This window comes from Carassius auratus, chromosome 42 (assembly GCF_003368295.1).
Source record: "Carassius auratus strain Wakin chromosome 42, ASM336829v1, whole genome shotgun sequence".
NCBI lineage: Eukaryota > Metazoa > Chordata > Actinopteri > Cypriniformes > Cyprinidae > Carassius > Carassius auratus.
In genome coordinates this window covers 5,609,641-5,622,999 of record NC_039284.1, presented here as the reverse complement: position 1 = coordinate 5,622,999, position 13,359 = coordinate 5,609,641, and the positions used below count along the sequence as shown (strand labels likewise).

Genomic DNA, 13,359 nt, shown 5'->3' with positions numbered 1-13,359 from the left:
AAGAATGTCAAAACACACATGAGGGCGAGTAAAGGATGGGCGAATTTTCATTTTGGGGTTCATTACTCCAGTCCTTACATAGAATACAGCTCTCAGTGTGTGTGTGTGTGTGTGTGTGTGAGCTGGTCTTACTCAGCAATGTCAGAATGAGAGTTCTCATCGCCATCGACAGTGAAAGGAGAGCCTCCGGTCAACAGCTCATACATCAGAACTCCCAAGCTCCACCAGTCCACCGCCTACGGGAGCACAACATAAGGGTTATAGTCCAAAAAGCACATTCAAATGAATGCTGAATCATGTTATAGATTAAAAAAAAGGAATGAATTAATTAATTAATCGCTTTTCAAAGTCAAACTTTTACCTGCTGAGTATATAAAATAGCACTTAAAATGTGGCAAATGTGCGGATGAGAGGTTCATTTTACCTTGTCATGTCCCGACTCTCCTCCTGCTACAATCTCAGGGGCCATGTATTCAACAGTGCCACAGATGGAATAAGCTCTCTCTACCTACAAGACCAAAGCACTTATTATACACGATTGAGTGCATCATGAATCCAAAAGTGTTAATTCACCCCAAAATGTCCATTAATCTACCATATGCAAGTTATCTTACACTATAAGTGGCAGCATTTACACAGAATGTGTAAATGACAGATTTTTGGTAACACTTTACAATAAGGTTCAATTAGTTCATGTTAGTAAATGTATTAAGTAACATGAATGAACACACAATACATTTATTAATCTTAGTTTATGTTAATTCACAGTGCATTATCTAACAAGCACAACTTTTGATTTGAAGAATGCTTCAGTAAATGTTGAAATGAACAATAACTAAGATTAATAAATGCTGTGGAAATATTATTCTTTCTTAGTTCATGAACCTTTATGTTTTAGATTTTTTTATTTTTTATGTTTTTGAAAGACATCTTGAGCATGCTCAACAAAGCTGCATTTATTTGATCAACAATAAAGTAAAAACAGTATTATTGTGAAATGTTACAATTTAAACCAGTTTTCTGTTTTCATATATTTTTATATAAATATATTATAATACGTTTCCTGTAATGGCAAGGCTGAATTTTCTGCATAATTACTCCACCCTTCAGTGCCATACGATCCTTCAGAAATCATTCTAATATGCCGATTTGCTGCTTAATTGTCTTTACTGTCACTTTTGATAAATTCAATGCATTTTTGCTATTTTGCAACTTCTGTCAAAAAAATCAGCAGTGCATCCATTGTAGCACAGTGTTTTAAAAATTACAAATAAATTGAAATCTAAACCTATACATCGAAACACGATTCATCATTCTACAATGATTAAATACTGCACTTAGCTGCCGCTGTGGCTGAGAGCAAATACCATCTGTACTTTCTAAATTGGGCAAAACTTCATTCGGAATTATGCGGCATATTTATGGAAAGAAATACATGCAAACATCTGGAACAATCTTCTTTAATATCCTACGAGCAATTAACGTTCTTGCCACATGTTCGAAAATACCGATACAAGCACATGGCTTTTATAATTAAAGTTCCTGTGTGCACTGATTAATTGCTTTTATTATTTTGCATCTCATAATCAGCACATTGCTGTCGGATGAATTTACTCATTTTATGTGCGCTGGTTTATATGTTTTCCATAAAGCCTTAATAGTCACGGGCGCGTTTTCAAACCACACTTGTAAAAGAAATTCTGGCTAAAATGGGTTGTTAGCTAGTACAACAAAGGTCAAACCGGGAAAAACGAAAAGTTAATACAATCTTTTAGAACGAAGAACACCATCAAAACATGCATGATAAGCAATTACAGCATTGAGTGAACAGCCCTGCACTGTAATTGCATCCACGGGACGGAGGGAGGTTCAATGTGAACTACCGAAACATCAAACAGAACATCTCTGACAGGGCAGGACACGCCAGGACCTGCATGTGTGGGATACTGGGTGGTCACCAGGAAAACAATCACATAACAGAGTGTTCCCTCTAAATATTCGTTCCGGTAAAACCTATTTTTATTGGGCAAACCTATGGAGCCGATCATCTGAGCAGAAACACCCCATTCAAAGAAACTAAGACATTAATAACCATCTAGCAGTTTATCCAATTCAAAAGTTGTCATTATTTGTCCAGTTTATATCAACTACTATGAACTAGGAAGACTACGCTAGGATGCAGACTTTATCTCATGAATTAATCGCCACTGTTTATCTTTAAACACATTACGTTCTGCCATTTTTCACTTCCACACTGTAGATCAGTGGATGTGTGGACAGACTCCAGCTGTAACACTGAAAACTCAACCCTTCCACATAAGTTTCTGAGCCTGCATTCGGTGCAATAACAACATCAAAAGTGAAATTTAGAGGGAACAATGGGAAACACTTTAGGGATGTACAACATACTGGTACCATATAGGTTATCAGCTGATGTTTTTCTTATTTAGATGACTGGAATTATTCATATATTTGATATAAACCAGCAGATATTCAGGATATTTAATTGCACAGACTTGTTTTGGTTCCCTTTGCTATTAACCAACGCTTAAAATGTAAAAATACTAATAATTTATTAACACTATTAAATGTAATTTTTAACGAAAGTTAAAATGTTAATCCATTTTTTAGGTTTTTGAAACAACCACAGTAACGTTTTTATAAAATATGGATAACTGGCAGAAACCCTAAATTCAAAAAGGGTAAAACTGTGGAGAGTAACACAAACTCACCTCATGAAATTCCTTACTAAGCCCAAAATCCGTCAACACGATGTGACCGTTTGAGTCAAGAAGTATATTCTCAAGTTTTAGGTCTCTGTAGACGATTCCCAGCTGGAAACAATAAGATCTTATGTTAAGATGTGGGACCAAATACTTTAATTTCAAGTCACCATTCAACAACTTTTTACTTATCCAAAAGCATTTGCTCAAATGCTGTGTTCATAATCACAACCTTAACTCATCTGGAGTCATAAAATGCAGCCATTCACCTGGAAAATGCACCACTGCTTTAATAAATAATAAATGGCAACATAATAGGCAATGACAAAAAATGAGACTGAACCGAAACAATGTTAATCTCACTGTCAAGGTCCGACCTACTCACACTGCAATGCCTTCAGGGCAGTTCTCTTCTCTCTGAATAATGGCTGCTATGCACAGAACAAGCATGCATTAAAAACACTTTTCTTCCTCTTTTTGCAAACACAGCCCTCAAGAAATGTTGAGCACTGCAGACACATTTGGCCTGGCCTGTTAACTGAGTGAGGAATTGATCTTAGTAGGCAGGAGAGAGGAGAAGTACCTCCTGAATAAAGGACAGAACGACTTTCACTATTCTCTCGAACTGAGGCGCCGTTCAGTCAGATTGCAAAGGAAATGAAGAGTGAAAATAAGTGTGCAATTTTACCTTATGCAAGTGCTCCAGTGCTAGTACAATCTCCCCGCTGTACAAGGTAACCTCTTGCTCTTTAAAGCGAACTCTTTGGACCAAGTGCGTGAAGAGCTCACCTCCATTCACATAGTCTGCAATTTAAGAGATATAAAACAAAACTGCAACTGGTCAAAGACAGATTTATATTTTTGATGCACATGGTATTGTGCAGTTACTGCAAAAACCTGCTTTAATGTTGACACTGACACAATCGGTTCCAAGCTTTACCACAAAAACCAATATTTCCTGTAGTGGCACAGGGGCTTCCGCTTTTCATTATTAAAGCACATTAACTGCATAGAGTTCACTGTTCTCTACACACTCAAGAGAGGGTGTGTAGAAGTTCACTTTATTTGGAATGCCCTTCGGCTTCATCGAACAACACTTGAGTCACATAAAGAAGGGGCTTCAAGCGTGATGGCGATGAACAAACAAAAACTATCAATTATTAAAATATAAACACTTTTAAATTAAAGTAATAAATAACACACTGCCGTTAAAAAGGGGTCAGTATGATGCCAGAAATTCATTGTTTTATTATTAAAATGACAGTAAAGATTCTGGCATTGTTAAAAAAGTGCAACTTCAAATAAATGCTGCTCTTATGAACTTACTATCCATCAAAGAATGCTAAAAATTAGGGGTGTAACGATACGCGTATCCGTATTGAACCGTTCGGTACGACGCTTTCGGTTCGGTACGCGGTACGCATTATGTATACCGAACGGTTCGTTGGAGTAATTAATTATATTTGAAAAAAAAAAAAAGAGAGAGAAAGAAATATAATGATATGCGTTCAACAAGGTAGCCCAATAACCCAAACAACGTAACAGGCAACGCCCCTGACACTCCCGAAGAAGAAAAAAACACCATCTTATATGTTTATGTTAGGCTACTCAGCAGGCGCTCGCTCACTCAGTACGCGCTGAAGGCTCGTTGCAAAATAGCCAATGCGTTTAACAGACTAGAAATGAGAAGATCCTCCAATAACCAACAGGTCTGGTGTTTGGGTGCACTTTGGATTCCCTTTAAGCTATAATGGTGATGGCAAGAGAGTGGTGGATAAAAAAACAACGGTATGTCGCATCTGCAACATGACAGGGTACACCAGCGGGATTACAAAAAAAAAAAAAAAAAAAAAAACCAGCGGGAATATCTGGGATATATGCGTCAGTACTATCTGGGAAAAGACGAAAAAAAGGAGAAACATGCACGCAGCAAACTATCCCTGCAGCATTTAGACACTATAGCTTACAGGGAATCCAACCCAAACACCAGACCTGTTGGTTATTTTAGGATCTTATATTTCTGGTCTGTTAAATGCATTAGACATTTTGCAACGAGCCTTCAGCGCGTGCTGAGTGAGCGAGCGCCTTAGGGGCCGTTCACATATCGTGCCTAAAAACGCATGGAAAACGCTAAGCGCGTCTTTCTCCTCCTTTCCAAAGCGCTCGGGCAGAAGCGCTCATGAGGCGTCTGTCTTTGCTAAGCAACAATGACGTGCTCTCTCCATGAGACGCGGAAATTTCAGCGAAGGATAAATGGATTTGCAGCTCTAAAAATCGCTTGCAGTAGCTCTGCTACTGAATTTATTTCAAAATTGCAATCCATATACAACTATGATCAGCTGTTCCTTCATCTTGGCTGAGCTCTCAACGTTGTTACGGGAAAGGATGAAGCTGATTGGTTGGTTCTTGTCACATGACCCGCGGTGCGCTTGCGGCATTCTGAAAAGTTGAGATGTTTTTACATTTTGCTGTATCTAAAACGTATCGAACCGAACCGAACCGAACCGTGACATCAGTGTATCGTATCGAACCGAACCGTGAATTTTGTGAACCGTTACACCCCTACTAAAAATGTATCATGGTTTCAGAATAAGAAATGTTTCTTGATGATCAGATCAGTATGATTTCTGATGCTTCTCAGACTGGAGTTGTAGGGCCCTATGATTTCCAAGATGCAGAATACATGGACGGAATCGTGGAATCCAGTCATGAAAATGGAATTCACAGTTTATCGCGGAATGTCACGGAATTTGACAAATTTTAAATGAATGAATAAAAAAGTAGGTCATTAAAATGTAAATCAAATCATGATATGAACTAGTATCTGTAAATATTAAGCAGGAAAAGTTTATTTAAATATGAATCCTGCATGTTCTGCGTGTCTCTGTTAATGAATGGTGCAGAAGCGCGGTTTCGTCTATGACACACACGGAAGCGCGCGTGACGCTCAAGGTGATTTCAGCTTCTGTCGTCTCTCTAAATAAGACGAGAACACATGAACAACATCTCCAGAACTGCTCTGACAGTCACTTCATGAGCATTTGACCGTTTGATTTGAGTAAAATTAACGTCACATCACATACACAGAACTATAAAGGTATTCACGGCAACCCGTCAAAATAAAAGTCTGGTTCAGTTTAAAGACAAGTATTTGCCAGAAATGTATTACTATTGTTCAGCAGAACGTACATACTACTACTAAAAAGAAACAAACATTATTTTTAACAAACATTTCTTCCACGTTTTAATTATAATAGTTAATCCCCTTTGTTTACCAAAATATAATGTTTGCTTAATGTTCAGCAATTAAAAGATCAATTAAATTAATGTTTTATGCTTTCATTTGATAACTAGAATTTTTTTTAGAACACAACAGGATTTCTGAGGGGAGAAAAAAACATTTCATAAGGCTACTGTAAGAATTTTTTTTATTAATTAATTTTTTTTATCCATTTAAATAATTAGACATGCTTAAATACAGAATTAGGTAACAATAAAACATATGGTGAAGAAAATATAAAACATTTCATAGGGCCCTAAACATGTCATTTTTGTTAAACTTTTAAAATGTATAAGTTTCCTGATTTTAATTAATTAGACATGCTTTTTGATTAATAACATTTAATTTAACCCTTAAAAAAAGAACGGGGAAACATGTAATAAAAAAAATAATAAAAAAAAACAGAATTTGTGAAAAAATAAAATTGATTTCATAGGGCCCTAGAGTTGCTATCAAAGCAAAATACAGTCAAATAAAACAGGTCTTTTAAATTGTAATGTTATTTTTAAAATATTACAGTTTCTAACTATATAAGAAATGAAGTAAAGAAACTATTGTTTTATAATTATTTATAACGAGCTGATCTTCTTACTTGTTATGTCAGAGATGTAAATAATAAAAATGGCATTCTAACAGTCACATCTGCTGCACTTTATACTCTCGTACTGCCCAGCAACCACTTCTGAGGTTAATTAAGCTGAATAAAATGCCAGAGGAGGCTGTGCACAATGACTGATGCGTAAATTTCCCTGCCCACTTCCTGTGAAGTGAGATATCAATGTATCCTTGCTCACTAAGCTATTTGCAGTCAGACTGACTAAACGCTCACTACGACTAAATCACACAAACAGAGCCCTATTAAATTAGCTCACGATAACAAAACTGTTGAGCAATAGAGAAGAAAAGTTCAGCCTGCACAGCTTGCACCCTTTTAAATGCAGAAGTAAAATTGAAGCATAAAATGCCGTTAACATTTGTGCAATCCACAAGAGAGAGAGGAGAGAGCGTACCTAGAATGAGATGCAGTTTGGTGTCTGTCTGGAAGGCGTAATGGAGTGTAACCAGGAAAGGAGACTGTCTGATGTGCTCGAGGACCTGTCTCTCCGTGCGTGTGTGCTCTGCCGTCTTCGCCTTGTGCACAATAGTGGCCTTTTTCAGCACCTTCATGGCATAGAGTTTACCCGAATCATGGCCGCTCACCTTGCGAACCAAGAACACCTTGCCGTAGGCTGCCCGGAGGAGAAGAACAATGTGTTAGTGGAGCAGGAACAAAGATGAGCAGAGAACACAGGGCTCTCATACTTGAACTATCACTGACCTCCTGTTCCCAGCACTTTCAGCAGCTCAAAGTTCTCAATGCCCACACGCTCCACGTGACCCGTCAGATTGGCTGCGGAAAGATTTAAACACATGCATCTGGTCACAAGGTCAACAAATTGGATACCATACAAGAAAACCTCGCAAATTTGCCACTTTCTCACAACTGTGAGAATAGAAAAAGTGAGACGAGCCTGCAGCTGTTCGTAAATGCAGTATGTAGCTTATAAACACGTCCAGATGAAATCTTTTTTCATGCATTTTCTGCACTGACTTAAAATTTTTAAACAGGCTGAAACAAAAAGCAGTAGCAGAAGCATTATGAAATCAGGAAATAACATTCAAATGATTGGGGTCAGTCGTTTTTTGTTTTTTTTTAAAGATAATATTTAGCAAGGATCCATTAAACTGATCAGAAGTGACAGTATAGACTTTTATCATGTTACAGAGTCCCAAATCGGCATATTAGAATGACCTCTGAAGGATAATGTGACACTGAAAACCGAAGATATGGCTGATGAAAATTCAGCTTTGCCATCACAGGAAAAAAATTACATTTTAAAATTGAAAAGTGCAAGAATGCACATTTCACAATATTACAGTTTGTACTGTATTTTTGACAACATAAATGCAACCCTGGTGAGCTTAAGAGACTTCTGAACGGTAATGTAATCAAACAAGGGACAGAACTATGAATGAAATGCATTCAAATTCTTCAGAAATCGGAGTTCTGCAGGTGCAGATTCTGTGTGGGCCTGCTCATAAACAACGAAGACCCTGATGATTCAGAGGAACCATAACAGCCTTCATGAATGAGACATTGAAGAACGCGAGCATGAGTGTGGTATATGTTTACACGGTAGCGTGCCGTGCAGCCTGAAGTAAGGTCACTTGATTTATGCAGTCGACACCAATGAGAATGCCCAGTGAAGTGCATGCATTCCTGCTGTTACCCACAATCACAGTAGCACTGCTTCTCACACAAAATCATGATTTTTCTCTATCTGCGTAAATTATCTGGTTTTAGAAAGAAAGAAAAAAAAAGGCAGCATTCTATTACCACATCCTCTGACTGGATACCAAACTGCATGTTTAAGGTGCAAGCACTCTAGCGAGGTCCATGAGAACTACAATATTTATTAATAAGCATCCAGAACACAACATTCTCCACTCAGGACCTGAAGGAATTAATAAAGACAATCTGGTCCCCATTGATCTTTCTTAGGTGAGACTTATCAGGTGACCCCTTCTAGTCTTTAGTCCTGCACTCTAAAGTCATAACAAGTCAGAAACAATTAAGTGCCTGTAAATTGATCATCTGTATTGACCTGCATTAGTCACACAGTAATACACTACTGAGTCTAATCATGCCATTTCTGGATCTGGATTAGTAATTTGAATACTTGAGGCTTGTGATCGACAGATATGGGTTTCCTAAAGTGGACAATCGTGAAATACCTTTTAATGACTGCAAACAATAGGCCTATTTTCCTGAAAATAGAAAATGTGTGATCTTTTCTCAAGTCTCTTATTTGGAAATGCTATTATTAATGCTATTAATAACCACATGGAATAACCACTACTGTTAATCTGCCGATCTGCACAGTTACGGCAAATGATCTGAAGATATTGACTGATCATTTGGCCTGCCGTGACTGATTCATCAATTGAAACCCATTTTTCTGTTATGATACAGAAGTCGAAACAGACCATTAGACATCCATTAGACATGAGATCTCCTGTGTCAAGACGGCAAAATAAATACTGCGATTTCCACCAAGCGAGGTCAAAATATAGGGCCATGAGATTGAACTACATTTTTATGAGTAACATTTTCTGTTACAGAATTGATTAGTTTGATGTAACAGGGTTGTGCTAAGAATGTGGAACATTGATCTAAATACTTGATTTTTGCCATCACAATTAGTTAAGAATAAAAAATGGCTTGTTCTACAATTAATTTAATAAGTTACATAAAATACATTGAATTATTAATAGTTATTAAAATAAATATTACTTTACGAAAATGTGGTATTTCAAAATACAGTTTAATAAATTAAAGTTGGGTAATGATTGAATTGCATAGCTTGATGAATGCAGTCATACTTTAACTTTTGTAAAATGTGAGAAAATGGAATTAGATTACATCCCATCATGCTCTAGTGAAAGACTAAATTATTTTGTTGTTGTTTTTTCTATGGGTGTCACAATTTTAATAAAAGCTACATTTTGGCATGGTTTCACAGACCGGGATTAGACCAAGCCAGGAATAGGCCATTGTTCAATTAGGACATATATATATATATATATATATATATAAAAATGAACGCGTCATAAAAAAAAAAAAAAAAAAAAAAAAAAACATTACTGGTGTGCATCTGGAGAGAAAACAAGGACACTGACATATTTTAAGATCAATCAGAGCCAGTTTCTTTCAGATGAAACAGCTCAGATTTACAAGTTAGTCTGGGACTAGGCTTAAGCCTTGTTTGTGAAACCGGGGTTTGTGTAAAACTGCAGTAACGTTTCTGATAGACTGTCAAAAATTATATATATATATATATATATATATATATATATATATATATATATATATATATATATATATATGTTTTTTTTGTTTTTTTTTAAGGCAGTCTGAAGACTACAAGAAGCCACATTTTTTGTTTTATAGTGGGCATTCAGGTATTTAAAACTAGTTTTTCATGTTAGGTTCATTTTATGTTACATAATATTTTATTAAACATCTAATAGCACGCACAACCAAAATGTGGCATTGGTGCCTCTAAAAAATGTCACAAGACAACAAAATACTGGACTGGAATGTGCCTGTTAAGCATTCACTAAGACAGGCAAGTGAGGACACAAACATGGTAACTTCATTTACTATACAAAGACAACATCAGGCCCTAGAGATTAAATTAGCTCCAGTAATTAGGCTTCGTTTGACTCAAGGCCATGACTGAGTGACTAATGAAATCACCGACATATAATAAAGGCAATTAATTCCCTACAGTAAATTCATTTTCTTCAGTGTCAATCGAAATTCTTTCAAATGTTTCAAACACAACATGCACTGAAGCGCAAGTGCACTTAAGTGCAACTGCGGTTATGAATGTGAATTATGCAATTGCATATGCAAAACATCCTCCAACCTCAAAGTACCCCAGGCTGGAGGACCATCTGTGATCCAGATAACAATATATATTCATATAGACTACTAATACCACTCACTCATGCTTTTACACTAGCCAACCAGCTAACATTAAAGCTGTCCCTTCCAATATATAACAAAAGCATTATTTATATACAAGCTTTGTTTCTTGAATACAAGTGCGGGACAGATCCGGCGTTCATTTACCGTTTCTGAGCTCGTGTTTGACGGTAAACAGGTCACCTTCCCCCGTCGAGCCCTCCATCGCAGACTCGCTGGATCCGAGCGCGCACTCTTTCCTCTGCTCGCTACACGACACTATTGCAAAATACTACAACAGATACGGTCACTGCAGGACTACATCAACGGAGTTGTTGCTATAAAGCAACCTCTTGGAAAATAATGTAAATGACAGTAACTGCATTCTCGTGGGAAGGGCAGTGGGGCTGTAAATACTACAGCTGCACTAACTGCGATACACACGCCGAGCCTCATAAGACACGCCCACTGGTGCTGCTAGGAGAAATACTCATGCTCTATTGGACCATCCGACTGTCACTCAACGCCCATCGCACAACGCACAGCTCAACATTAACTATTTACTGCAACAGAGCTAAATTAAATATCATTATTGTTAAACAATTATTATTTATACAATCTATATATATATATATGTCCACTGTAAAAAAAGCCACTGCCTTAAATTTTTAAAATACAATCATGTCATTTAAAACTAAACTACATTAAACTGACTTACAAACGTGAATTTAATCTTAAAGACAAAAGAATATTGTATAACTTATTTAAAAAAAAGCTGTAAATTGCTTAACTTATTTTGATGATAAAGTAATTTTGTCATGACTTACTGATCATGCCATTTTTATAGAAAATATTTATAAAAATGTTATATCTTTTTTATAAACAAATAATTACAATAAATTGATGATACTTTAATAATGATCAATATATGGTAAATATTATCAAGACAATTTTCCTAATGGTAGGATTTACTGGGGGAACTGTTGACAATGTTAAGATGTCTTAGGAATTTATGCTAATGTATTTTTTCTTATTAGTTCTTAGAGAACTGGGTGTCTAGATGTTCTCCAGAAGATTCCACAAATGTGTAAATCTGAGAAAACCCGGAGAATCTTTTTACAGAGTATTATTTATAAATAGCTTTTTTCAGCTCAAGAATTGCATCTGAATCTTAAAAGGATATGTTAAACTAAAAATATGTATCTGTTATCATAGCCAAACAGTTGACGGTTCTTCAAAACCAACATTCTTCAACATATTTTATTCTGTGCTCAGCAAAAGTTTGGAACAAGTGGAGGGTGAGAAAATTATTACAGAAATTTTTATATTTGAACTATCCCTTTAAGGAGCAAGACAGATTAGCAGTGTATTAGCTAATTGTCTTGGAATATACTGTAATGTAATGAGTGCACTTGACCTTCAGTCACTATTTCCACTCTATTGTGTATTAGATAAGTGAGTTGAAAGTGTGCATTATGTGCATACAGTTCAGTAGCTGGTAAAGGATGACTGAGGCTCAGGCTGCACTGAGAGAAAAGAGTATATTTCTGACGGGTGAAGGGAAGCCGTGTCCTCATTTGGACAATCAAAGGCCTGTTACCTGCACTTCTTTTATGTTCTATTATAATAACTTTACTTCTTTTCTAGTGCATTCCTAGGAAACACCCAGTAAACTCCCTGTATTTATTGTAAACTACCCACACAGTTATAGAGTTTACCATGTAAATATTTCCTAAACGAATTGATTTGGATGTTTACACATAGAGACAAGAAGTTGTAGCCAAATAGGCTGATAAACACAAGGAAGGCAAGCCTGTGCATGCAGTGCAAACAAGCAGAGCTTATTAAGATTAGTCCTATGTTTTTCCATGGTCTGCATGGGTCTATCTATATAAGGTTTCCAGTTTTCCATAGAGAGAGCTGTGCTAGTAATTGTCTCATTCTTTTTTGTTTACTACACAAGCTGCTCGTTATATATTGTTTGCTCACAATATAGTGTCTTAATAAAATTTCTAGACAAATAAGTAGGGACCAACACAGGTAACAGCATTTTTCTGGATTTACTGCAGCACATAAAACTGTTCAGAGTAGTGCTAAAACCCAGAAGAGAATTACCACTTGTGAGTCATGATAGAGTGAAAATTAACTCCAAGAGAAGTAACACTTTTAAACACTTTTACTGTTTATAAGTTTTAGAGCAACAGTTTCATAAAAAAAAAATAGCACATTACTGGAGTATGTCAGGACAACTTAAATTACAGTCACAGTGTTTTTATTATTATTATCTAAAGTGTGGGTTGCTACCAACTTGCTAAATACAGTTTGTCATAGATATTTTAAAATGAAACTTGAAAATCTCGTGTCTCTTGTCCTCAGAACTGGTTTTGCACATATAGGCTAAACCTAATTTCCCAGAGGAGGATCCCATGGCAAACTAGTGTTTTAGACTTAGGTAAATTGACCTCATGACTGAACAGCTCTATTCAATGATGATTCATGGATCTTATTCAGAGCAAACACCACAATATTATTTAGGCTATTTATTTGTTTGCAAATGAAAATGAGGTTAGATGAGGACAGGTTATTTCATGATACATTCAATACAATGAAATTATGAGTTACCAGTCGAGAATTAAATATGGCCCTGTGTTTGTTCTGTAGGGCACATCAGCCTTAAAAATCTAAAAAAAACACTTAGAACCTTTTTTAAAAGAGTTACAAACGTTTTTACAGAACAAATTAAAAGGTTAAATCTGCATCTTTATACTATATGTGTCTGAGTGTAGCTAGTGGTTAGAAAACATGTAATTTGTATCACAAAACTAAATTCTATCGAAATAAAACAA

The 13,359-nt window shown here is 36.2% G+C and overlaps 1 protein-coding gene across 3 annotated transcripts in view; it reads right to left on the bottom strand.

Moving 5' to 3' along the window:
- Window positions 1–10,965, bottom strand: part of LOC113060478 (ribosomal protein S6 kinase alpha-5-like) — a 28,435-nt gene extending 17,470 nt beyond the window's left edge. For 2 of the 3 annotated variants that reach the window (XM_026229407.1, XM_026229408.1), the window contains exons 1-7: window positions 10,682–10,965; window positions 7,322–7,393; window positions 7,014–7,232; window positions 3,412–3,527; window positions 2,733–2,834; window positions 425–508; window positions 133–236 (exon numbers count right to left, since the gene is read on the bottom strand). In XM_026229407.1, the coding sequence (XP_026085192.1) occupies window positions 133–236; window positions 425–508; window positions 2,733–2,834; window positions 3,412–3,527; window positions 7,014–7,232; window positions 7,322–7,393; window positions 10,682–10,739 (755 nt within the window). In that variant the 5' untranslated portion in view covers window positions 10,740–10,965. Of the gene's footprint in view, window positions 1–132; window positions 237–424; window positions 509–2,732; window positions 2,835–3,108; window positions 3,141–3,411; window positions 3,528–7,013; window positions 7,233–7,321; window positions 7,394–10,681 lie in introns of those variants that run through there. The other variant, XM_026229409.1, reaches the window with a different exon arrangement.
- Window positions 10,966–13,359: the final 2,394 nt, after the last annotated feature.